This window comes from Acanthisitta chloris, unplaced genomic scaffold, assembly GCF_000695815.1.
Source record: "Acanthisitta chloris isolate BGI_N310 unplaced genomic scaffold, ASM69581v1 scaffold14038, whole genome shotgun sequence".
Classification (NCBI taxonomy): domain Eukaryota; kingdom Metazoa; phylum Chordata; class Aves; order Passeriformes; family Acanthisittidae; genus Acanthisitta; species Acanthisitta chloris.
In genome coordinates, this window is record NW_008685465.1 from 34691 (window position 1) to 60240 (window position 25550).

Here is a 25550-nt window from a genome sequence, read left to right on the forward strand (position 1 = left end):
CAGGAATAAACAACGCTAGTAAAGAGAACAGCATATCATAAACTCTTACTGACCACAGGCCACGTCTGTGAGAAGAAAGGCTGCACAGCCGTCTGGATCTTGAATCAACCAGACAGGAATCCTCTCTCAGACAAGACCTTCTTTCTTTATTGCTAGGCACTTAAATGATTTTACAAGATCACTGCTTAAAGGCCAGGGGAAACATACATTTTGTATTTTGCAGTACTAAAGTTAATATACTGTGTGGTTTCTTCCCCCTCAATTTCTGCTATACCAAAGTTTTCTGCCTAATCCTGCTTCCCAGACAAATGACTCCAGAAACAGCAGAAGCTCTGCTTAGATTTGCCTCTACACACATAATTATCTCCAAACAAACATTAAAAATACTCCTAAAGAAGCAGAAGATGTTAAGTAGAAGCTTGAGTTAGCCCTTGAGAGTGTCTGACCCATGGAGCAGCACTGAATTATGTATGAACGTGGCTGGCTTTGCATTTTAAGAACATGATGCAACAGAAGGTTCCGATGCATGCATTGGAATAATCAGATTTTTCCGTGTCACCCAGAAGCACAGCTTTGTAATTCGAAGAGCAAAACAACCCAGGAACATCTAAAACTGCTCCAAATGTTCCTATGAAGGATTCTTAAGAAGAGAGAAACAAAGTCGGCTTCCCTTTTCGCATAGTGACAAGAAAGCTGAAAAGAAAGTAGGTACCAAACATACAGACAATAAAAGCATCAACACAGATTCATTTTTTCCTACAAAAGCAAAAGCTTTATCTTAATGTAATCAAATAATTCCTTAAGCACATTCCGTATGCAGTTGCAGAAATGTTGCTTTCATGCAAGGACAATCACAGCTTGAGAAATACTCAAGGCATTCATCTACTGCGCCAATTAAATACATATTCTGAAGTTTGTCACGTTTTGATTTAGAGGTGTCTTAACTTAAGGCATTTAAACTAGCTCACGGGTGAAATTGGAAGCCAGGGTTTTCAAGGAAAAGGCAGACAGTTCTTAGGCACTTCGAATTTCTCAAAATCGATCACAGTGTCACAGTCCAAATGACTCTGGACACCTTTGCCGATTCCCAAAAGTAACATGAATATAAACCAAAGTAAATACCTGGTTGTGCCCAAGGTTGCTGTGAAAGGCTGTACTTGGGACCTCCTTGAGTGGCCATTGTTTTTAAAGCAGCTACCTAAAAAAGTAAAATCAACAAAATGATGTTTCTTTCAGTTAAACTCACAACGAAGTGACCAAGTAAAAATTGCACAAGTCTCGTAGATACTGTAGTGAACAGAATCTTCCCTGCTCTCTCTCTCTTCTATGCCCTGACTTTACAACACACAGGGGAAGCAGCTTGACAGAAGTGCAATTCAAAATTACAACCATGATCAATTCTTGAAAGTAAAATTCAAAATGGGATTAAATTTACAAAGACGCTTAGGCACCTAAGGATACAAAACCTCAAAAGAGATTTATACTTAAGCAGCTTAGTCCAACTCCCCAGATTCCCAATGAATCACTGGGATCAGTCAGACCATCTATCAATCTCACCAGTTGCCCATCTGTATTTTAGGTATGGCACTGGGCCCTACCCCAGCATGACAGGCATTGGTAAATTTAATGCTGTAATCTTCTAAATTCCCAAAGAACAGCAGCTGGGATACCTGCTGTCCGTGCAGTGCTGTAGCCCCACTTTCTGACAGCTCACGCCACTTACTCTCAGCACACAAAGATCCACACCACACTTTTCATTTTTCAGAATAGGTCATGCTGTGTGGTTTTCTCGAGATACCTAGAAATCCTGAGCAGGTTCTAGAAAGAAATGTGTCGTAACAAGACATCTTTTTTGTTTCTGTCTCCTAAGGTGCCTAATCTTTTTGACCACATTTTACCAGGAACTTCTGTCACAAACAGGACTCGTGAGGAAAGTCCTGCTCAGCAAACACCTCACTGGTGTAAAATAAACTGAGAACATAAAATTTTAACACACTTCACAGCCATGCTCTCAGACCTCCCTCAAGAACACACATGACCCAAGATCGTTTTTGAAGTCTTACAAATGCAGTCAAGGTAGGAATTTTCCTGCAAAAAGAAAAGCTCCTGCCAACCTTCACAAACCTGTTTCAACTCAATGAAACACTAAAGCTTCTTCAAAGCATCAAAGAGCACAAGGGTTGCCTTTAAAAACAAACTGTGTCATGTTCCTTTAATCCATTAATCTCAAAAATGCCTAGAAAATTGTGGTTGCAACTTAAAGGAAAGCACATCAGCTAATCAGACAAAACTAGCATCTTCTCCTTCACCCAGTTTAAATACCAATTGCCTTGTCCTCCCAGTTCTTCAGTTAGGTTAACAAACATACAGCAAGATTGCACCTTTGTCATGAACTCCTCCAGCTGTTCGATAAACTGTTTGGTTTGCTGCTGAATAAACTGCTCACAAGCTGACTTCAGGTGACGATCTACATCTTTCTTAGAGTCGATATAATGTTCTCTGATTTCAGGAGTACCCTTGAACAGAAGACAACAATTCTCTTTTTTTATTTGCCAGAGATCACCACATGCTTAAATGACCCAGTTTTTCTAAACGCAATAAGACTCTGTATTACCTCCAGTAAGAACTGTATCAAGGCGTTGTTGCTGTTTAGTCTAAAAAATCTTGAAACTGTCTTAGGATTCAGGATTTTAAAAGCTGCATCTGTGAATCAGAAAGTCACTCACACTGTAAGTCAATGCAATTCAGTTCCAGGAGTTACAAACTCTAATCACTTGTTTATGCATGAAAATGGCCCAGCATGATCAGGACCTTAGCATTAATGATTCCAGTACTACCAGGAGTGGATGCACAAAGGCACATGCACAGAACAATACAAAGCTTAATCCACTATTTTGTACATTGCACGTAAGGTAAACCTGAGTCTAATGGTTGCAGAGTCTAAACAGATGAACACAACACAAGAAACTAGCAAGTTACTGATACTATCTACAGTGCTATCAGCCTGCAAATTGTGTGAGCTCTCCTCTTCTTGCAAGTCTATCTACAAGTGAAAGACTTTCACATAAGCTCTGCAGTTAAGCATTTATGAACAATATGCAGAATTTCACACATGCTGCCTGGGAAAACCAAGTGCATTTGCATGAAATAACTTAGAACTGGCACTCTTTTCCTCTGTGCTTAATTATTCTAGTTAGGACTAAACAACATAACATCGAGCTTGATAAACATTCATGTTTGTGTTCTCCACAGAAGTCCCAAGAAGGAAAAGCAACACAAGGTACTGAAATTAGTCCAATACAGTTAACAAGTTGTTGTCAACCTGAAATCTAGTCAAATGGCAAAAAGAAAATTATCAATAGTTTCTGTATAGCTTATTGTCCTATTGTCATTCATTTATCACCCTACACATCCATCTGTTTGGTTTTTTGTTTGCATTCCAAAAACAATTCTGTTCCCCCTCTTGCTGTATAAACAATGGGAAGGAGATAAGACATAAGAGTTAAAGTGCTGTCCAGGGCATTAAATAGAGGGAATACCAAATACATAGGCATGTGGGTTTTGCACCGAATCCCCACTCCTATGCAGTTAAGGGAGACCACAGAGAAAGAGTATTTTTTTCTCTGAATTATTCCTCAGAACCTTCATCAATTCCAAAGACTGCCCAAGTTCTTGATTAGAAGCCTATGAGCTAGTCAGTGAGAAAGGTCCTTCTCCCACTGTATTTTTCAGTTACATGAACCTTATTATACTACTTCAAAAAAAATTGGGTGACGGCATGACTCCTACATTAAGCAGTATCCCTTCATCTATAAGTCCCAAATTAAGTCTTTAATCTTTATGTGCAGAAATTTTGGCATAGCCATGTTATTTTTCTTCTACAACTCATCCCAAATATAAAAGTCTTATTTGCCTTTGCTAAACTACATTAAGAATTAAGCACAACTTACATCTTCTCAACACCATTACCACTACACAACATAAAAAAAGTGTTTTTCAGTACTTACCACTACCATCTGCAGAACACTGGCTGGCACAAAAATTTATTCAATTATATGAAGATGGAGAATAAATTTGTGTGTCAGCCAGGACAAGACACCAAAAGGATGTATTTGCCCTTTAACCTCTAGTCAACTAGAAACCACTCAACAGAAGGGAGGTTTCATTGATGTTCAAATGCAACAAGTGAAATGGTTAGTGCAAGAATTGCTCGCTTCAGAGGGAAGACAGCAGCACATTAGACAGCAGGAAAGAGAAGTTATTTCTTCAGCTTTCTCTTCTGGAATGGAAGGAGAAAAACTGGACACGCTTCCAGTTATTTTTCCCATTACCTTTCGAAACTTGGAAAGTGCATGACAGTTCACTTTTGTATTGAGAACTTTTTTCCCATATTTTACAAAGGAACCACAGTACAATTTTAAAAATCATGACCATGGCCACTAGTTCTATTTTCATTTCCTACAACAGACACATAATACCATTCAACAATCCTGTTTTATTGAACTTGCAATATAAGAAATCCTTACAACAAAAACCTTACAGAAAGGTCTAGGAGATCTTAATTTGTTCTAGGCAAGTCAAACAATGTATGTTTAAATTCACCTGCTAAACAGCAGGAACAAAAGATATTCCTTTAAAGGGTCAGAAAAGGGGAAAGACATCTCTGTGCAATAAAAATGTTACTTAGCTGTTCATAAGAAGGACTTGATGAATAGGTTAGGTCAGCAGCAAAAAGCAGACAAATGAAAAAAAAAGAATTTGTTAGATACATCTTGAGTTGTCCTGAGTAACAGAACAGATTTGGGATTTTTTTTTCAGAGGTGCCGAGAACAAAGCAAGAGATTAGAAAAAGCATACAGGTCATTGCAAGTGAACATAAAATAAACCCAGAACTTTTGCTGGCACATTAAGGGAGGACAATCCCATCCCATTCTGTAGCCAGCAACTGTTTAGTACCTCTAGTTTTCTTAAGGTCCAGGGAAATTTCCTTAATGGTGAAATCAGTGTGGAAAGGAGCAATTTGTTCACGAAGAATCAAAAGGTGTTTTATTAAGAAAAGCTGTCCATCAACTTGGGTCTACAGCACAGAGAGAAAGAACATGCATTACACATAAAAAAAACCCAAACAATTAAATTAAGAGCAAAGTTTCAACATTTCCACTTTTATTAGTTAACAAGTTTTTTCCATTAGTCTGCAGGCCATTAACTACACTCTGGGATCAACAAATCCCATTTCTGTACTCTTCCTAATACATTGCTCTACAGAAGCAGACTTTATTCACATTTCTTAGAAGAATTAGATTACACAGCCATATTACTAAATGTCCCCATTAAGTACAGGTAATCCATTATTTAAAAGATACAAACTTATTCTTCATAAGAGCCAAGAATTATTTCATGTCATTCATATAAATTATAGTAAAAAAATATGAGGTTCTAAATTTGTTGACTAAAAAAAGCCAAACAGTTAATGTTTCTGTAATAACCTTGATTAACCGTGCTATTCTGCTAAGGTCTTACAAGGCATTTTTCTCATGTCATCAAACACAAAGCTTAGTTAATTTCCAAACAGTACAGCAAAGATACAAAGAATAAAACAAAGCCAAGTTCACACCACCAAGACAACCAGTTTTGCACTGCTTGTTATTTTAGCTACGTGTGTTATACCGCATGCTGGTTTTAATCTTTGAAGTTTCTTTTTAAAGGTACTATTTTTAACATATATTTTTCAAAGGACACTCGAAATGCTTCAAAACAGCTCTTCCTATCTAATCAAACTAAAACTTTCTTCATTACTAAATATTTACTGCTTATAAAAACCCAACAGTTTTAGTCTACTAAGACTTTTCTTTCCTGGCTGTTAGGAATTAGCAAATTACTACAGTATTTGTATTAAAGGAACTATGACAGGAATAAAGAAAGTTTACTCCAACTACTTAAACTAATGCTTAAAGTTAAATTGACTTTATCAATCTGCCTTGAATCCTGAGCAATATATAGCAGGTCAAACCTTTTGATAATACAGTTCTGAGCAGAGAATACTTAAAAATCTTCCTAGTGAATTTAATAGCTAGAAAGATTTTTGAAAATTCAAACAACATAGGCAGAGAAAAAGAGAAAAGAGTAACAGGCAGTGAAAACAAATAGAGGTAGCAGAGTCCTCTAGCAGAATTTTTTCTTTAGGCATCACTTCATTGAATTCCCATGAGTTAGAGCAGCCTGCAAACAGGATTGTTATGATGTGCATTGCACCTTTTCAGACAGGCTAACACGTGGATCATTATCTTTGCTTTGCAATACATTAACCGTAACTAAGAACTGGCAAATCCATCAGGTCTCTGGGGGCAGAGCAACATGCTTTGACTAAGATTTCAATAGAATTCTGAACAACTGCTTCATGACTTTAGATATACACAGGGCAGGGGATAGGGTGTGTGGTGGAAATCATACCCAAAGCACAGATTCTGACCTTGTTTTTGCTGATGGAATCAGCAGCTCCCAGCAGCGACTGGATGCAGGCAGATAAGGCCTCTTGCGATAATCCCTGAAACACTGCCCTCTGCGGGGAAGAGGAAATCAGAGCAACAAAAACGTGTTAGCAAAGTTTAGGCAGAATTTTAAGGGCTGTGCTTTCCAGCATATAAAAGCCTGGATTAAGTAGCTAGAAACATGTTGCTTAACTGCAGTCAGACAGGATGGAGCATTCACTCACAACAGCTTGGTACAGCACTCAGACTGCATACAGGTACACACTGGAGCAAGCTCTGCTCACCCTCTGGCTCTGAACTGGCACCTGGGTAGTGACACAGTGACACCTCACGCAGTCAGGGCTAATAGCAAGAACGATGTTTGCTGGGGAACCTGACAGACACCTGGTGTCAGGGTAACTACCTGTGCGTGCAAGTTATACCTGCAACAGACCCGAGATCATTCAAGTGAGCTTAACCTCAAGCAAGCTCAAATTACCTCACATTTGTGACAGGCTAGTAAACAAACATGACAGCTGCCATGGCCTGGGTGACACAGACTAATCAACTCATTAAACTGCAGCAACTGGATCCTCTGGCTGAGCCATAGGAGCACAGCTTGCCTCCCCCAGCACTGCAACGTAACACAGGACAGCCCTGACCGCCTCAAGCCTTGCCAGTGCCACTTCATTCATGTCTTCTCCCACCTACAAGGTGCAGGCAGTGGCTACCAGTACTACTAGAGCATCTCAGTGGAAACAGAAATTAATCTCTGTGCAGACACACTAGAAATGAGCCTTGCAAACAACACAAAAATGACCTCATCTCCAAAGGTCTAGCTGAAAACAAGGGCAAATACTCATTTATCTTTAATGAGATTGATATTTTAAGCAATAAAGCATTAATATTTTCCAGCTTCTTTTTCAGCAAATAGTATCTTGGTAGTAGTTTCATATAACACCCATCAAAGATATTTTGAAATCCATTAAACGTATCTAATAAAGATACAACACATACTGAAAAGCAAAAACACTTGCATTATTTTTCTCTGATACTTATCAGCCTTTTATGTTACTAGGTGAGACATAAAACATTCTAGTGGGCAAGTCTCAAAATACACGCTCAGTGAACACTGCTTTTGCTTCTGTTAGACATAAAGATTCCTACTGCCTTAAAATTTGGAAATGTCTCCTACAATTTGGAAGCTTAAAAGATGTGCCACAAAAAGGTTTTCAGAACACTTCCAAAATGTATAAGTAGAGAGTCACCATTTTTAAGACCAGAAACAAACATCATGTTGCCTGATGTCCTGCAAAGCACAAAGCAAGAAATACATTCACCAGTAATTTCAGCAATAAAATCACTCTCTACAATTCACTCAGAACTTTCTGTTCTTTCTTGCCCTATTCACTCAACTTTGGTGTGACTAGTATCTTGAACATCAGACACGGAAGTATTTCTGTAATAGCAAAAGCAATAGATGTACAAATCAGTGCCATTTTTCCTAACTCTACAAAATACAAGGCTATCTTGGAAATGGTGACCCAAATCTGTCAGTTCACTTGTTTTATGTAAGGATAGCAGGAAAAAAGACTGAGAGATAAGAGGCCAGTAATTGGCCAGTCCTAATTTATATTAAAATATTTACAGACATGGTGCTACATGCTTCATAACTTCACTTATAAAAATTACATAAAGAAAGTTTTCCATACATCTATACATCTGTAGAGTTTGGAGAGACACACTAGAGTCCTTCTGACAGTAGGATACCACATTCCATGCAGATCTGCTGGTGAAATCGTGGTCTGGTGCCTGGGATTAAGGGGTTCAGCTGAACCTGTTTAAAAGCAAAATACACACATAAAAAACTTGCTCATCCACCCTTTCAGCCAAAAGAGGTTGTAATATCAACTGCACTTTATACTATCTACACAGTAATAAGACATTTTATTTTACCCAGACAGGTTTGTTGGTTTTTTTTTTTAACTTCTGAGCAGGTCAGTACTAGATTTCTGATGTGAATAAAGCACATGGCTGTGAAAGACGTGACTTCACTTTCAGGGGTGGCCCAGCTCGACCTTTTTTAATGAGTTTGTTTTACAGGCATGTCTCCAGTGACACACACCTCCCACTCACCTCAACAGCTGAAATGATCAAACAATTACTGAAAAAATAGCATATGGGGAAAAAAAGGAATAAAATGGATAGAGATCATGGAATTTCAAGAAATGCTGAGGGTAAAAAAAGGGGAAAAAATTAATTTTACTACTTATGCTTTCCTTTCTGATGGGGATAATCCTACATGGATTAAACAGCTGCAGAAAATACAGGGTTTAAATACCATGTTAGTAACTGCAAAAATAATGGCAAAACCAACTTTGTCATGAGGTTATTGCAAACAAAAAAGTGCTCCTCTAGGGTAACCTTCATAGTAATTCTGTATGTTCAAAATGGATTTTCACATCACCTGACAGACAGGAGTCTCTATGATTTTCCTTTTGTCCTTAAATCAAGCTGGGAAACAGCTGAGTAAATAGCATCAGAACTCTGATTTCAATTAGCAGCCATTAGAAAAGGAGTAGAATTTTTAAAGCTTAACCTAATGATGGAAAAAGCACATCTGAAGTGTTTATGTGATGAGTGAGGAAATTGTCTGAACTATTTCAGCAATATCTTTTTATCTTTTGCAACTTCAAATGTATTTGTCAATGTAATTAGAAGGCCTGTAAGAACTTAGTTGCCAGCTTGAGGTTCCTAGGCTATTTATTAGTCATTTCGGCAGTTCTGCAGGCACTGAAACAGAAGAAAGACAACTTCGAAAGGCAAATAATCCCAGTTCTCTCAGACACTTATCTTCAAATCACACCATATAGGTTCCTTCTGTTTCCTGAATGCAGGTGAGATTTACAGGACTTGTGAAGCCACACACTTGACTTGAAGCAAGATGAACTCCATTCTCAGTGAGATTTGTGGAGTCCAGCTAAAAACAGCCAAAAAGACCTTTACAGACCTTCCAAGCCAAAACCAAGAAACTACCACATCATCAAAAAGAATCTGAGAAACAACTGAGAAAGAGCTGAGAAAGATGCTGCTGGGAAAAAAATAATGCTGTACCAGTCTGAATAATGACAAAATAAAAGAAAAAATTCTTCATGGATCTTAGTCGATAATTTAAAGGGTTGTAAAACTCAAAAGACTGGCATTAAAACAGCCACATTTCATGGAATCTGAATCCAGTTTACTGTAATTTACAGACACATGGGTCACATATTTAAAATGTCAAGGACTATATTCTGAATTATTATTATAAACAGCTAAAATTACTAACTGGTTTCAGGATGTGGAAATGCATTCAAAGAAAGAAATCACCTTCCCAGGTCATGGGAAAAATCACACAAAGACATTCTTAGATGCTTAAAGCATTCATTTAAGAGACATGCCTGACACACCAAACCTTTCTCATCTTAGCACAGCTAACAAACAGAAGCATCCTCAAGTACACATCTTGATGGCAGGGCTACTTGGCAGTGGACAGTACAGAAGCTCAGTTTTACACAAAGTACAATAGATGCTGTTGGCTGCAGAAGTAGTTACTTCATATAATGGATTGCACTGGAAGCACAAAGCAATGCCACCAAAAGAACAAGATAAAGCTGTTTCTCATAAAAAATACAAAGCTAAGAACTTAGAGACAAAGTTTACCTCTCAAAAACTCTTACTTCTCTAGGGAAATAACCCTTTAAGATATATGCAAGTTTCTCACAGATGGTTCAAGTTAATGCTCACTCCCCATAAGCTTTATGCAGACTTGACAACATGAGATGTATTTCATACCAGATTTAACTAAGCTGCAAGACTCAGGATCTTCTAGCCGGACATCTGAAAACGAAGCTTCAGATGGCAGCTTCTTCTGTTCCTCCTTCAAACTCTGTGCAATTTGCTGCAAAGAAAAATATACAATAACATTTTGTTATTTTTTCTCTTTAATTCAAGCAGCATTACACTGCTTTGATGACAACAGAGAAAAGCATACTAAATTGCAAAAGACATCAGCTACACTCAGCTCTCAGTGTTTCAAAGACACCTAGAAGAAACAGACAGATGTTTCCAAAACAGCAGCAGAAACATTGCAATATCAATTAAGATTCACAAATACTACACCGATCTGTGTAAAGGACATTTTGCCTGTTTTTACTGTTCTCTAAATAATAACCTGTGAAGTCACCTAGAAAGAGAAGCTCAAAATAAGGGAACTCAATTCAACACTCAGAATAATTTTTGTCATGGCTTTATTCCCATAAATTATAAGTGTAGTAGATGGCCCAAAAGTACTCTTTAGGTTATTCTCTGAAGGAGGTCAACCAAAGGCTTTCCCCTAGTATTACTCAACATTTCCACACTTCAACCTTTTTCACTACTTGCTCTGCTTCAAAGCAACAAGAGGCAGCAAGAATGGGCAAAGAACTGCATTAATATTTGAGCAGAACAGCACAATAAATATTTCTGCCCTGTGCTTTTAACATTTTAATAATTCATTTACTAAGACAGAAGGTCTCTCTAAATAGCAAGGTTTTGAGGTTTAAAAGCAATCAAGTAAGCAAAATGAATCTCAAACCAGGCTAAGACTGGAGTCTTACGAGGACATATCAAGAGTAGCATAATTTCTCGATTTGGAATGAACTTTCTTCTCCCTATTATTAGCAACCTGAGTTCACTACTAAGAAGTTTCTTACAGTGTTCTGTCTGTTTGCAGGCAAGAATTGAGCACAGTAAGGTACAGTTACACAATGCTAATTTCTTTCAGTCCTCAGCAAAATGAATATATATATATATACATAGCTGTAAAGCTTCTGTATTTTATATAAGCAATGCGAAGTCAAACAACAGCTTCTCTACCAACTGGCTAGCTGGAATAAGTCCTACAATTTTCTAAGCACCACCAGGTATTCTGGTAGCTAGATGGAAAGCAGAATAGAGCAGTAAAATCTGCATCTTGCCAGTCCATGTTGGAGCTGCCATTTTTAGTCAACTCATTCCTTAAACAGCATAGCGTACACACGTCCCCACCAAGCACTAGCTGACCAGTAGTTCTGAAAACAAACTTGCAACTAACTGTGACTGTCTAAAACATCTCTTCAACTCCAGGTCAACGACAAAGTACACTGGTACCTGCTACTTATGAATGTAAGTAAAAATTCAGAAACTTCAAGTTTGGATAAAACTGTTAACTGTAGGAACTATTGCCAATTTTACTGCGTTTAGTTAAAGAGTTCTCTGATATCTAGTTTAGGGTCATAATTTAGTCAGCAGGTGCCAATTCGATAACGCCAGTAATACTAAATGCACCTAAGAACTGGAAAAGCCCAGCTGCAAGGCATTGTACTGCTCAATTATACATACTGCTTATAAAAGAAAACCAGTCAAGGACAATAAAAAAGCTGATGCTATACCTCCATCATTTCCAGCTTGTCAGGATACGCGAGATCGCCCGGAGCAGGCTTGTAGCCTGTGATGTCAGTCTGAATGTAAATATGTGTCCTGTAGACAAGACGCTCTTGTACATCTTCTAACATCTGCTTGACACCAGCTGCAAATGCACCCAGTTGTTCAGCTGACAAAGGTAAAAAAAGCACAAGTTTGTTAATTACAAAACAAGCTAATAGACACAAAAGTTCGATGTATCACACAGAGAACCATCAAAAAACAGTTTGCTGCAGATGAAGTCACACTACTTTTGGAACAGTGGCATGCAGACAAATTTGTGACAAACAAGGAATTCCTGAACTCCATGCTGCAGTTGCTTTGGCTCCCCAAATTTTCATTAGACTGCAAAAACACAACCTCACATGGACCACATCAGACACCTTGTTAGAATGAAGCATTCCAATTACTTGAGACCTCAGCACAGCAATTGGCATTTTCGCAGGAATTCAACTGCAAGGTGGTTTTGGTTCTGTCACAGCCAATGCATGGGGTGTGGCTGCTGAAGTTGGTAAGGTAACTCACCTACCTACCAATCAGAACGGATGATCCAAAGAAGCTCACGTCCAACTTAAGAATTACTGTATCTGCCCAAATTTAAGTAGTAGGAAGACACTTCTTCAGATTAGCCAAAAGATTATGTCAGCAAGTTTTGCCTTATTCCCAACAGTGTTATAATTATACTTCCAGGAAAGTGAGCAATTCTTCATGAGTATTGGCACAGCTTCACCAACAAAGAGCTATGCTGTGTGATACACCAGCTACCAAGTGTGATTTCTATTTACTGCCTGGTGCAAGGCTGAGACTGTGAAAGTATTCCATTATGCACTGGTCATACCAAGCAAATGAGATACCAGGTCAGCTCACTCCTGTAACACTATGACTTACAAAACTCCAAAGCCTACAGCAGCTGCTTAACTCCTCTGCTGAAGTTACAATTTCTAGTCTGGGAAACATGACATTAAGGAGAATTTGAAAAATCCAGTTTGCATTCCTTTGTTTGATCATCATTACGCAGAAAGCCCTACATGGGCGATGCATTAGCAAGGCCAAATGAAGCAATTCATTCCTTTGAAAAGTTCATTTAAATCAATCCTAGTGCATGCATACACACTGGGTGGATGCTTGCTTGCATTTGTACAATCTAGTAAAAACAGGACTAGCATCAGTATATTAATTTAAATGAAGCTATACATAGGCCCATAAATACAGACCTTTACTATAAATGAAAAAACATAATTCGTTTTACATAACCTTACCTCATCTTTGACATGTTTAATATCCACTAGAAAAGAAAAGCATCTAGGAATTTTTTTGCCTGTGCAATTAAATAAGTTTATTGGTTAAGAAGACACTTAAAAACAATCAAGTTCCATCTATGAGTTACCATTGTTCTGCACATGATCTTCAAGCATCTCATTTTTGAGAATCCCACAGAGTTCAGAAAGCGTCTCTAAGTGAATGACATGGATGATCATTGGCCTCAGGACATCATACAATGAAAGACACAACTTCTCCAAGAGCTCACTATGAAGAAAAAATAAAGCAAAATACTTTCAGGATCCCACAGTTCCAAAATAAAATGTATCAAACATAGATTATTTTATGGCATAGATTTTCAGAAGCAGAGCGAGACAACGCAACACAGTGCCACAGAAGACTTTATAAACGACTGCTTAAAACATGAACCCATGATTTCCTACAAAGTATTTTAAGAGATGTAGCATACCAATTACTTAAAATGGTGGTACAGTTTTTAATTCATTTTAAAATAAAATTTATAAAAATAAACCAGAAAAAAGCCCCAACAACTCAACCCATCACAAAGGGAAGATACTGCAAACTGGTTTACTTGGCTTCTGTGTACAGAAATGCTCCTGCTGAGCTCAGAATCATACCCACAATTTCCCCTTGAGAAAAGGCTCATCTGATTCCAAGTACTCAATAGTGTGTTAGAATCAGGAGCACACAAAGAGGGACACAGGAGCCTGGTAGCATTTCTCTAACAACTACCAGCATCACAGGGCACAGTTTCCAATCTAACTGACATTACAGTATCAATGCAATGTGGAACACCAGAAATTCCACTTCAATCCCAGAGGTTTTCCTTTTTGTGTTCAAAATGATGCTTATCTTCGTTATGACACTAGTAGTGCTCACTCTATAGGCATTTTTGCCATTCTCAATGTCCCCTTCACTAAACACAGAGTAGGTAATAATGCTATTGCCAGTAGCTGAAAATGCAAGTAATTTCCCAGTTAGACTGGGAAATAAAAACACCAAGAATATTTAAGTATTTACAGTGTGATACAGATACTGAGTACATTGCGCTATTTTTTTCTAATTCACGAAGAATGTCTGTCAATAGGACAAGAACACCCCAGTTCCTCTCCGAGTGGGCACAAAAATGCTCACAAAAGAATTCTCACAGAAGAAACACTTTGAATGTCTCTTCCTCTGCAACCTAAAGCATTATAAGCAACTTGGTAAAACAGAAACTCTTCATGTTAAAAGCAGAAAACAAAGGAGAAAGTTTCAACAGCCTTAATATTAAATACAACACTCAACCTCCAATCTCTGCTCTTGGCTAGATTTCTGGTGCTCTTTTACCTCTACATAGACACCTGGCTGTTAAGTCTTCAGAGCACCTCACCACTTCAGAAAACAATATGTGGCTATTTATTATGCAGCTAAGAGAAACCTAATAAAGTAGTTACTATTTGAAACGTTTTTCTCAAAGTATTTTATTTAGTTGTAAGCGAAAAAACAAAGGGAAGTTCTTTGGAAACGAGGTAACTACTTTCCACCAAAATTCAAAAATAGAAAGAAGTCTATTCTCATTCTTGGTGCAGATAGCAGTAGTGACGAAATTTCTGTCTGAACAACATTCTTCACTGATTTCAATTAGGGATGTTAACTCCAGGATTTAGACTGAGATGGCTGATTGGTTCTTAAGCCAATGTAGTTGGGTCAACATGTCCCACATGAGACCACAATTTCTCAGGAGAGAGAAAGACCAGTACTGCTCTGACACTGTGGCTTATCTCTAGTGAGGCTTTATGTGTTTATGGTTTTCCTTCAGCTTTGGAGGATGAGGAGGGTACTGGGCAGCATTTTTTCCAGGTTACACACTTAGTCAACTCAAGCTGCACTCGATTCAAGACATTCCAACACTCAAAGCCAGTGTCTCAGTTATATTAATAGATATACACTATTTATGAACTCTATGGCAAGGGAACACGACCTACCCAAATTTCAAAACTAAGTATCATCACTAAAACATACCAGTAAATTAGAGAAGCGGCATAATCTATTCAATTGCTCTCATATTACAGGTCTGTTGGGAAAAACTTACAATACTTTTACAATGCAATACTTGTGACGGCAACAACCCGTCCCTCTTCTAGAACTAGGCAGAGCAGATACAGTTCTTGTCAGATATCCAGTACTCTGCCTTCCGTTCAGCTCACATACAGGAAACATGCAACTATTCCAGTACGGGCAGTTCACTGACTTTAAATCCTTGATGAAAAATAGCTGGAGGTCATCAGCTTAATTTTACACTGAAGCAAATGAAAAGCACTTCTGCAACTGGCTGTGCAAACCACTGACACAAAGACTGTACAAAACCAGCTGAGAGCCAGAGCACTGTAAACTTCTACAGCTGTTTTCAAAGTAACTGTGTGTCTTTATCTCTTTCAGACCATCTACAGAGCATTTGCACAGATTACCTATGGAGCATGTAAACTATCAGCTTTGCTTGAAGAAAAAGGAAAGAAAATAACATCCAGTTCTGACACATAAAGTGATGAAGTTGGGGGTTTTTCTTGCTGGTTCTTACCAAACCGCTTCAACACAGCCCTATATGCCATATAATATTGTCTGCTATATCACATCATACTAAATACAACATGCAGTAAAACAAAACCAGCATGTACCACCTACTCCAGTTTTGGTGTTGGTTTTGTGAAGAACTCGTTGTAAAGCTGGTGTTCATCCTGGCATACATGGACCATAAAGGCACAACCACTTCGTACCTGTATTCACAGAAACACAAATAACTGAAGGTTAAATTCTTTTCCCTGCATCAGTACCACTGGAGATATTACACATATTATTACTATTTGTTATATATTGTATGTTATTATAGCTGTGATTAAACTGAAGCTTTGTAAAATTCAAAATTACTGCAATGAACTCTTAAAACTATGGACTGAAAAGATGTTACTAGTCAAATAAAAGCTCATTGTACAACTTCTGCCCCTTTTTCTGTTTCTGAAACTTAAGTAACCACATTTTACGCCTTTTTTTTTTATCATCCCCTCTCTCTGAGGTTAGTGGCAGGGTGAAGTTTTTACAGAAACAAAACACATGTTGCTTAAAAATATTAGCAACATTTTAATGATGCAAAACCACAGACAACAATGACAATTCTGCACATAAATGACTGAATTAAATAAGTACATTTTTCTTGAGGGAGACGGGATTAAAACATAACAAACCCCAAACAACACATGACTACTTTACCTACCAGAGCACAATGATCTCTGTTGTTCTGACTGGTTAATTCTGTAACAGTGCTAGTGATACTTGGACCAAGCAAAAGCTCCCTCTGGTCAAGGTAACACTGATGGATTTCATTGAGAACTTGTTGATACCTAGCCAAGAAATTAAAACAGTAACTGGATCCTGAAGATCATTTTCTGGTACACGTAAGATGCATTCTAATACCCTCTTTTAGGTCTATATAATTTCAACTTTTAAAACCTTCTTTTAAATTAATAATGTGTTAAACAGTGCTTAAACAAATGTAAATATTTTCAAAACCTAAAATTGCTGAAGATAAATTATGTAGACATACTCACTCTGGCATTTTTTCAGATCTTTGCTCTACTTGTTCAATTAGAGTCTACTCAAAAAAAAAAAAAAAGAAAAAATTACCATCAGTAAATTTTTTTTTTTCTAATAACTGGAAAATAGTTTGCAGTAGTTTTCCATGGACACAATATGCAATCTTTGGACATTCACACTTGCACAATATGCAATCCTTGCATTCACACTGAGAAATTCAAACCCCATTTTCATAACTTCCTTTTTAGCAGTTAGTTACCAGCCTACTTACTCTCACTTTGGGAGCAGCTGCTCTGAATTTTACATAAAACAGCGTGAAGGCATTGTCAGAATTTGGCACAGCTGAAGGATCCTGAATGAAGAGACGAGCAATTGGTTAAAAAGCAAAATAATATCTTTGGCTTCTAGTACATAAAGGCCAAGATAATGAGGTTCTAAAACAGGGTATTGGTTCTTTATGCTTACACTGCTAGTGGAACAGCTCTTTGCCACTTCCCACCAAGAAAGGTATGCTGGAGTCATAACTCAAAAACCAGACAGAACAAAAAAAACCAAACCAAACGTTTCAACCAACAGCCTCAACAGCAAAAGTAACATTTTCAGTAATTACGGCATTCTCCATTAGAGACAATTTCCTCTGGATCTGACACAGTGGGACTCATTGATGTGCTTTAATCCGCAGTTCAAAAACAGAACAGGATTTCCCTCGTACCTGCCAGTCCCAGGGCAGAGAAGCTGAGTTTCAGCTCACATTGATGCTTCAGCTGGAATATCAAAGTGTTGACACAGTTCCCCCTGCAGCTCCCCAGCCCAGCTGGGCAGACAGCTTGGACTTAGACAAATACTAGCACTAATGAAGCAGAGCAGAGACCCACTTTAACCTTCAGGCTTTCTTCCTTTATCCCTACTGATAACAGAGCAAAAAGCAGATGGCCTTCTTTTGAAACATGATGAGGACAGGAAAGCTCTTCCACATTCTCCACCTCCTGCTTTCATTCCTGTCAGCCACCTGATCACCCATCTACAGACACCGACCCAATCCTCCAAACACTCACATGTGAGTAACAACAAAGAACATCCAGATTTCATCATTCCCTTTCCCATCCTGACAAAGCCTCTTGTTCTGTTGCAATAGGAAATCTCAATGCTTGATCACAACTAAAAAACACTGGTCCAGTCTGCACTTCTAGCAGATGCAGACATTAGATGTTTCAGAGGAACATGCAAAACACCCCCAAAACCCTCAAGTACATGTAAACAAACAGGCCTTCTGACTTCTAAAAGGGAAGTACTTCCTGACTTAGACCTGCTAAGCATGAATTCAAATAGAGAAATAATGTTATAGACTCCTATCTGTAAGATGCACTAATTATCAGAACTGTTCAATTCTGCTTGAATTCAGCTCAGTTATGGCAATCCATTAACATCAAACCAAGCTGTGACACTCTTTTTTAAAAATAAAACCTAGTTTTGTACCAAATATGAAAAATGTTCAATGCCACTTAACCACAATCCTCACTCCAGGGGTATCCTTTAGCAAGTTTCCATAAACACTGTCTTAAATCCCCTTCTTTTAGGTCTGTCAGCTCTCAATTCTAGAATCTTTCCATTTCAGCACACCAAGTTTGCCTGTAAAAGGACTGAGCACAAGGCACACAACAATTATTTGGAGAAATAACTACAGTGGGTAGAAAGAGACATTCCCCTCTCCTCTCTTCTCTGCCAGAATATTGCAGCACGAGACTCATCAACATTTTAATGAGACCGTAACACCTCCCTGCTCACCTTTATGCCCAAATCCAACTGGGGTGAGTTGAAGTAAAGCACCTAACTCTTCCCTGTGACACTTTAGCATCACCGTCAACTTTTTTTAAAAAGCCCGAAGGTACTGCCAAAACTGGTAGGAACCTGCCAGTTGTCTACAGCTACACAAAACCACTGCAGAAAAAAAGAAATGCTTTGATGACCAAGAGCACACAAAAATACTTACTGGAATGTAATACTGAAATGGTCATGGCATGAACTCAGAGCTGCTGTGCTTTAAGAATTCTCATCCTGTAACACCCAGTTCCTGTAGGCTTTCTCCAATTATTGCCTGCAATCTCCCTCTGTCTCCAAAGCAATCCATCTCCACAAGAGACCCCTGCAGTACCCCTGTTTCTCTTGGTACCCTCCCCATTTGGCAACACAGACAGCAGTGTGCACTGCAGCTGACTCAGAGCTACAGAGCACGGTTTGGTTCAGGGAGGCAAACTGTCTGCCCAGCTGGCTGCTGCCTCTCTAACACAGTCATTTCTCCATCCCTGGCCTTCACTAAGCTTACTGCTCACCTACCTCAATTCACCTACTTCACCTTCTTCAATTTCCACAATTTTTTAATTATTGCTATCTTAAAATATTTTGGATCACTAGGTCTCTGTCAGATTTGACTGAAAATTGGACAACCTACACAAACAGTGTCACACTAACCTATTTGCACAAAAAGCTGCTGACACCTCCCACTCTCAAAAAAATAAAGAGAGAAGAACTGTATAGTGTTACAACAGACATTTCGGTACCGCTCGAATTACCACTTACTAATTCACCTTACCCTTTTCATTAACTGGCTTGTGAGGTTCTGTAGTGTATTCACAGTGTATGTCTTGATAAGGTGCATAGCTTTAGAAAGGCATTGTTTAAACTTCATCAAATATACAGGATAGTCTTTAAAATTTGGCTGAAAGAAATAAAAAAAATCCATTTTAAGTGGCAACAGAAAGAGGGAAAATTTTATCAAAACTTAAAATACTCTTACACCGAGCTAGAAATGCTAACTTGTACAAACTAAAAGCAGTGTTTTATAAAAACTAAGCAGAATTCTAAGTATATTCAGTAAAAATTTCCTACATTTATAAACCATCATCTCTGACTTCTTACTGTATTTGGCAGAACTTTCAACAGGAAAAAAAACATAAATATAGTCTGAATACATAGTTTTGGCAATTTAGCTAAAACTAATAGAGAATTACTTACATGTGATGAAATATATGCAATACAATCATCAAGCTTAGCCAGCATGGGAATGAATCCTTCACTGTTCACAGACAGCGTAGGGGAATTCAGTTTCTTTGGAAAACAAAACAAAGTATCATTGTAAGGAACCCAAGTACCTTACCACTGGTGCCAAAGTTCCAAAGCTAGGTACACTTCCCTTTTCTAAGACTATTAACAGTGAAATAATACTTACAGTGTTGATGTTTTCCAGCTCGTTAAAGTAAGAAAGTTTCTGCTGGATGTTTTCAGCCAGGTCAACAAGTTCTGACTATTCAAAAAAAAAATAGAAAAAAGAAAATCAGCAACCTAGCAAGTACCTTAAATATATATTTTTTATGTCTTTATACATATATATGTTTCATATTTTACATTACTACATTTATATAATTTTATATTTTTATATAAAATATATATGTGTAAATTATTCAGTCTCCCTTTCAGCTCTCAGCACACACCATTGTTAAATAGCCCTAGATAACATGCAACTAATTAAGTACAAGAGCAGAAGCAGAACACAGCATCTCTTGCTCTCTCAAACCAGAGAATGAGATGTTACTCTCAGTACTGTTTTTGTAAAAAATATATCTATTCTACAGGTTTGTCAACATTCCACTGACACTACTGCACACAAAGAGCAATACTGTCATCAGTATTACAGAGAATTGTAGAAATCCTGTATTTCAGGACCAGAGTCTTTAAAAGTTCTCCCTTATCCAGCCTTACTGAAACAACCTGTTCATTGTATCACTGCTGGAGCAGTTCACAAGGAGGAAGAACGTGGGAAATAAGCTTGTAACTTTAAAAAAAATCTTTCTTCTTGCAAAATACTTGTGTAAGTGATATAAATTATTGATCTCAATATAGGTTGCACTTGTCAGGCATCAGTTGCAAAAGCTGCCCCCCCCAGTTAGCTACCTTTCTTGATTAAAGCATATATGGACACACAGAGAACATTTTACTGCAGAGCCTGATAGCCCAGATACAGGTGAAACACACCCAAACCCCCCAGGTTCAAAGCAAATGGAGGGATTTTCACCACAGCTCACAAGTTTTCCGAGCCTAACAAAATGAAACTTGGTTAAGGTGTCTTAGCAGTTCCCAGTAATCCTCCCATCAAAGGTTACCTGCTCTTTCAAAAGCTGTTCACAGGCCTCATGCAGCGTTCCTGTCTTTGTGGACACAAAAAGATACTGTTTCTGCAGTGACTCCAGGTGCTGAAGGGCACTGTTCACATCGTTCAAGATAGCATCACACTGCTCCTGAAAGCCAGACAAGTAATCCCTCATCTGTCTAGAAAAAGAAAATCAACAGACAACAGAAGTAAAATTTCCCTTTCTGTACTTGCAAATCCAGGTGCCTGCAGGGACACTGCACCCACCTTTCCCTCTCTAGGAACAAAGGATCACTTGCACCAAGCAAGAGTGAACAATAAGCAGATGTTTCGTGACCCGCAGAAATAACAGAGCTAAAGGGTTTGGAATAGCCACTGCGTTAACTCCTTTTCCCTGACATTCCTTATAGCAAACCTACCAGAAAGCAGCAGCTTACACCACAGCTAGTCTGGAGCATGTGAACACTGTCTAAATGGACAGCACTAACATAGTGACTACTGCAAGCTACTGCTAGCCACCAAATTCTGCCTGCCTTGCTTCCAACAGGGGTGTTAATTTGGGTCTCTTCCACACAATTTTCAGTTTCCAATAGAAATTACTTTTTCTCTCCTAAAGTAGCTGAAATTATCGAGAGGATTCGAAACTTACTGTGAGGATTGACAGGCTTACATGAAATAGATCTGGTGCCTAATGTCACCAAATTTGTCTAAGGCTCAATGCAGACATAAACTCTAAATGACCACTGAATATTATGTCAAGCATGCAGCTTAACTGAAGCACCATTCAAAATGAATCACTCTTGGATGTCAGCTAAAACTTCTGAGCTCTACTTTACCATGTACAAAGCAGCAAGTAAATCAATTCTCCGTATCCATGTGCAACCCTTTAGTGTACAACAGGCAAAGAACTGACTTATTTTCCTCTTGCCCCCGTGGCCTCCTGCAAAGTTACGTACTGGCCATCCTACAAACCACTGTGCATCCATAGCACACTGAAACACCTGTGTGTGCTATTATGAACACGTCAAGTGACAAAGTGCAAGGCTGCCACTCTTCTTAGGTTGTTAATGATCTGATCATGGGCTTAGTATATTCCTAACCCTCTGCTTTTAAGAAAAGTTATGTGTCCTCAAATGTCAGAGCAAAAGACGAAGAAACAGCCCAAAGAAAAGCAGAGAAAAGACAGCAGAAGGGAATACAGCAACATCTCTTTGTGGCCAAGGGCAAGTTTGTAAAGTCTCAAAACACAAGCCAGTTTCCATAAAAGTCATCAGAAGATTTAGCTAAGCCATTCAGCTGTACTTCAGACTCTCAAAGAGTAACTGCCAAAGTTACTCTTCTGAGCCCGATGGGAAAGCCAGTTAGACAAAAATAGATGAGAATGCTGAGTCTCAAAACTGGAGTTGAGCAAAGTGACAAGGAATGCAGGGAATGCAGATACAAAATCACAGCCATAGTCACTGATGAGCCAAATGGTGAGAGCAGAAATGACTACCAGCCACATCTGCTTACACAATCTCGCCCTTGGAGGATGCCATTCCCATAGCAGCAGCAGTTGAAAAAGCACATGAAAGCTCTTAGATTGCCTTTATCTACAGCTCTGCCTGTAAGCCAAAACCAATTTCCATCTGTCTTAATATACTGGGAAGTTCAGAAGGAAATCTGTGTCCCCTTTAACTGCTCTGCCACAAGGGCAATGGCCTTCTGGGCTGGAAAGCTTCAGCTGCTCTGACACATTCCCCCATTTCCCACCAGCTGAATCTCAACACATGCTAAGATTAATGGACAAGATGAAGTCTTTCAAGGTCTAAACCTGCTTATAGTGAAAAGAACTGAAGAAGAACACGTACCTATACTTGGCACCTTCATCTTGATCCATCTGTGTTTGCACCTGAGCAAACCAGGAGAAGAACTAGAAGAGATTTTATGATGTGAACAACATAGATATCACATGCAATCAATTTAAAAAACCCCAAAATCTATGATCTATGAAAAGAAGATGAGCTTTTGTTAAAAACAGAGCTGTTTAAGAACTCAATTACTAATCAAGCAAACAAATTCCTCACTGTAGGTCTCCTCCAACTGAAACATTCTATTCAATTGCTCCACAAATTAAAATGGGAAAGACTGTGAATTTCATCTGGTTTTATCTGCACAAGAACAAGGCTGTCACATCACAGAGTGGGGAGAGGGCATGACATATTAAGAGCAACACCACCTTACTGAAGGGGTGCCTTACTCTCACATAAGACTCCACTCCACATGGGAAAAGTATCTTTCACTAAAGAGCTAAGACTTCAAGGATTTTTTCACCCAAGTTTTTTATGCATCTTGAAAACAGCCCAAAAAAATTTGCAACCCCACCAAAAGCTACACAAGAGACACAGAAACTAACAGAACTCTCTGAAGATTTCTGCAATTTGGAGGTTATTCAGCATCACTTACCTGCTGTGCCGTTTCAATTCTCTCATCCTCCATCCCCAGCGCGGCAAATCCTTTCAAAAGGACATCCTCTGTGGATTCTGGCACCGCAGCCGTCAGCAGGACAGGGAGTGACTGGGACGTTAGGCTGTTCAAATCCTCAATTGGAAGCTGCTCACAAAACCCCACAAACTTTTAGTTAGAGAACTCACAGACAGTTAATATTTGCTGCTCAACTACAACACAATCCCAAGCAACAAGATGAGAAAATTACAGGCATCTACTTTTGGAAAAGCAAATGCAATGGACATTTTATCTGTCAATGTGATATTAAGGTTGGAAAAGACCTCTAAGATCATCAAGTCCAACAATTACACCAAACAACTACAATATCTATATATTCAGAAACACCTGACAATTTTAAGTCAGAAACCATTACACAGCATTTTATGTCAGTGCATGTTTGTGTAAGAATGGGAGCTGAACATACATGTACCTGACATACTGAGGAGCTGCACTTTAAGATCCAATTTAACTGGTCCTAACCCAGAGAGATGGCCTAGAAAAGTATCTGAGAACATAAAAACTTGGAAGAGGCACAGAAGTAAAAAATAATGCTGCTACTGTCTACATCACATGGCAACACCACTGTACAGGAACTGTCAGATCTTTCTGCCAGATAATCAGGGAAAATTCAAGACTTAACACAGCCATAATTTATTCAGAAGACAAGGAATAGCTCTGCTAAATGGGAATTATCAGCCACAATTGTTTTGTTCAAGCAAGAAAAATATGGAAATAAAAGTAACTTGAGATAAGTTGCATTTAGGTGTGACCAGAGATTATTAATTAGCTTTTATGAAAGAAATTAATTCAAGAAAACATTGTTATATACACTTAATTAATGTAATACACTCTTTAATTATCACGATGAATAAAGTATGTTTTCTGCGGCTAAGAACATCTGTAATGCAGAAACAGAAAACACTACTTAAATACAAACTGGTATCTCTCAAGAAAATGAATAGTTTAGTGAAATATTTGTTGCTTGATAATACTAGTCTGGCAAAGAAAGAACAATCAGTATTTCAGCTACTTGTGAGAAGACAGATTGCTGTGTGTTGTTCGACTTCCACATATCTCTCTCTGCCCCCAGAACAGGCAGGACCCTAGCAAGGGAGCCAAGGTTTTTCTCATGACTACTACTGAGGAAAGGACAGGTCCATCAGAGACTGTTTTTTTTCAATGGGTACAAATTGAAAGGAGAGGAAATTTCAAGTAGGTATTAGGAAGAAATTTTCTTCCCGTGGTGAGGGTAATGAGACACTGGAACAGGTTGCCCAGGGAGGTAGTGTTCAAAGCCAGGCTGGATGAATCCTTGAGCAACCTGGTCTAGTGGAGGTGCCCCTGCCCACGGCAGGGGGTTGGGACTAGATGATCTGTAAGGTCCATTCCAACCCCTAAAATTCTATGATGATTCTAACAGCTGAGACAGCACTGCCCCAATCCACTGAAGTCTTGGCGAAGCTGTTGTCCTCACTGGCAAATTCAGCTCCTGCCCTGTTGCAAAGCTGATAGCAGCACATCCTTCTACGATCCTTTTGGATGCCTGCCAATATTTACTTTTTGCATACAGCTCACACACAAAAAAGAAACCAGGAAGAATGAAATCAAGCAGGTGCATTTCAGGAAGGAATTGCTTTACCCTCTCTCTCCTTTATTTTAACCTTTCAGGCACTTGCAGAGAGCCAACTCTGTTGATTTTATGGTACTATATCTTGCCTCACAATACTGTTCAAACACAAAACCTCTCGTGAAAGGCACAGCTAAGGAATGCAAGCATTCCCTTTGCAGACAAGGAAGCATTCATAAATAATCACCCTGCCAGAGTCTTATAATTTACAGCTGAGTGGGAGACCACGTCTTCCGTGCTAATGTCAAATTAATAAGCTTTTTACCACTATTCCTGGCTTTACACAGCTCCTTGCATTGCCTCCAGGTCGCAGACCAGGAAACAACATCGGCGCCAGCAGCTCTATGCATAGATCAGGACGGACTTGATGAAAACACTGTAACTGCACAACTAAAGCTCTCAGCTGCAGGAGGACAAACTCTGACGAACCGCGGGAAGCAGCGAGGGCAGGCACGGGAATTCCCGCGGATTCTAAAGGGAAAGCCGTCAGCGC

At 38.7% G+C, this 25550-nt stretch overlaps 1 protein-coding gene across 1 annotated transcript in view; it reads right to left on the reverse strand.

Moving 5' to 3' along the window:
* COG3 (component of oligomeric golgi complex 3) overlaps positions 1–23535 on the reverse strand; it is a gene marked incomplete at its 5' end in the record, with an annotated part of 26257 nt that extends 2722 nt beyond the window's left edge. The window contains 19 exons of the mRNA XM_009079783.1: positions 1123–1198; positions 2382–2516; positions 2615–2703; positions 4957–5077; positions 6470–6559; positions 8180–8304; positions 10302–10407; positions 11918–12078; positions 13336–13475; positions 15894–15985; positions 16480–16606; positions 16814–16857; positions 17071–17151; positions 19390–19515; positions 19812–19904; positions 20026–20100; positions 20957–21122; positions 22794–22855; positions 23389–23535. Coding sequence (XP_009078031.1) covers positions 1123–1198; positions 2382–2516; positions 2615–2703; positions 4957–5077; positions 6470–6559; positions 8180–8304; positions 10302–10407; positions 11918–12078; positions 13336–13475; positions 15894–15985; positions 16480–16606; positions 16814–16857; positions 17071–17151; positions 19390–19515; positions 19812–19904; positions 20026–20100; positions 20957–21122; positions 22794–22855; positions 23389–23535 — 2056 coding nt within the window. The remainder of the gene's footprint in view (positions 1–1122; positions 1199–2381; positions 2517–2614; positions 2704–4956; positions 5078–6469; positions 6560–8179; positions 8305–10301; positions 10408–11917; positions 12079–13335; positions 13476–15893; positions 15986–16479; positions 16607–16813; positions 16858–17070; positions 17152–19389; positions 19516–19811; positions 19905–20025; positions 20101–20956; positions 21123–22793; positions 22856–23388) is intronic.
* Between the last annotated feature and the right edge of the window lie 2015 nt (positions 23536–25550).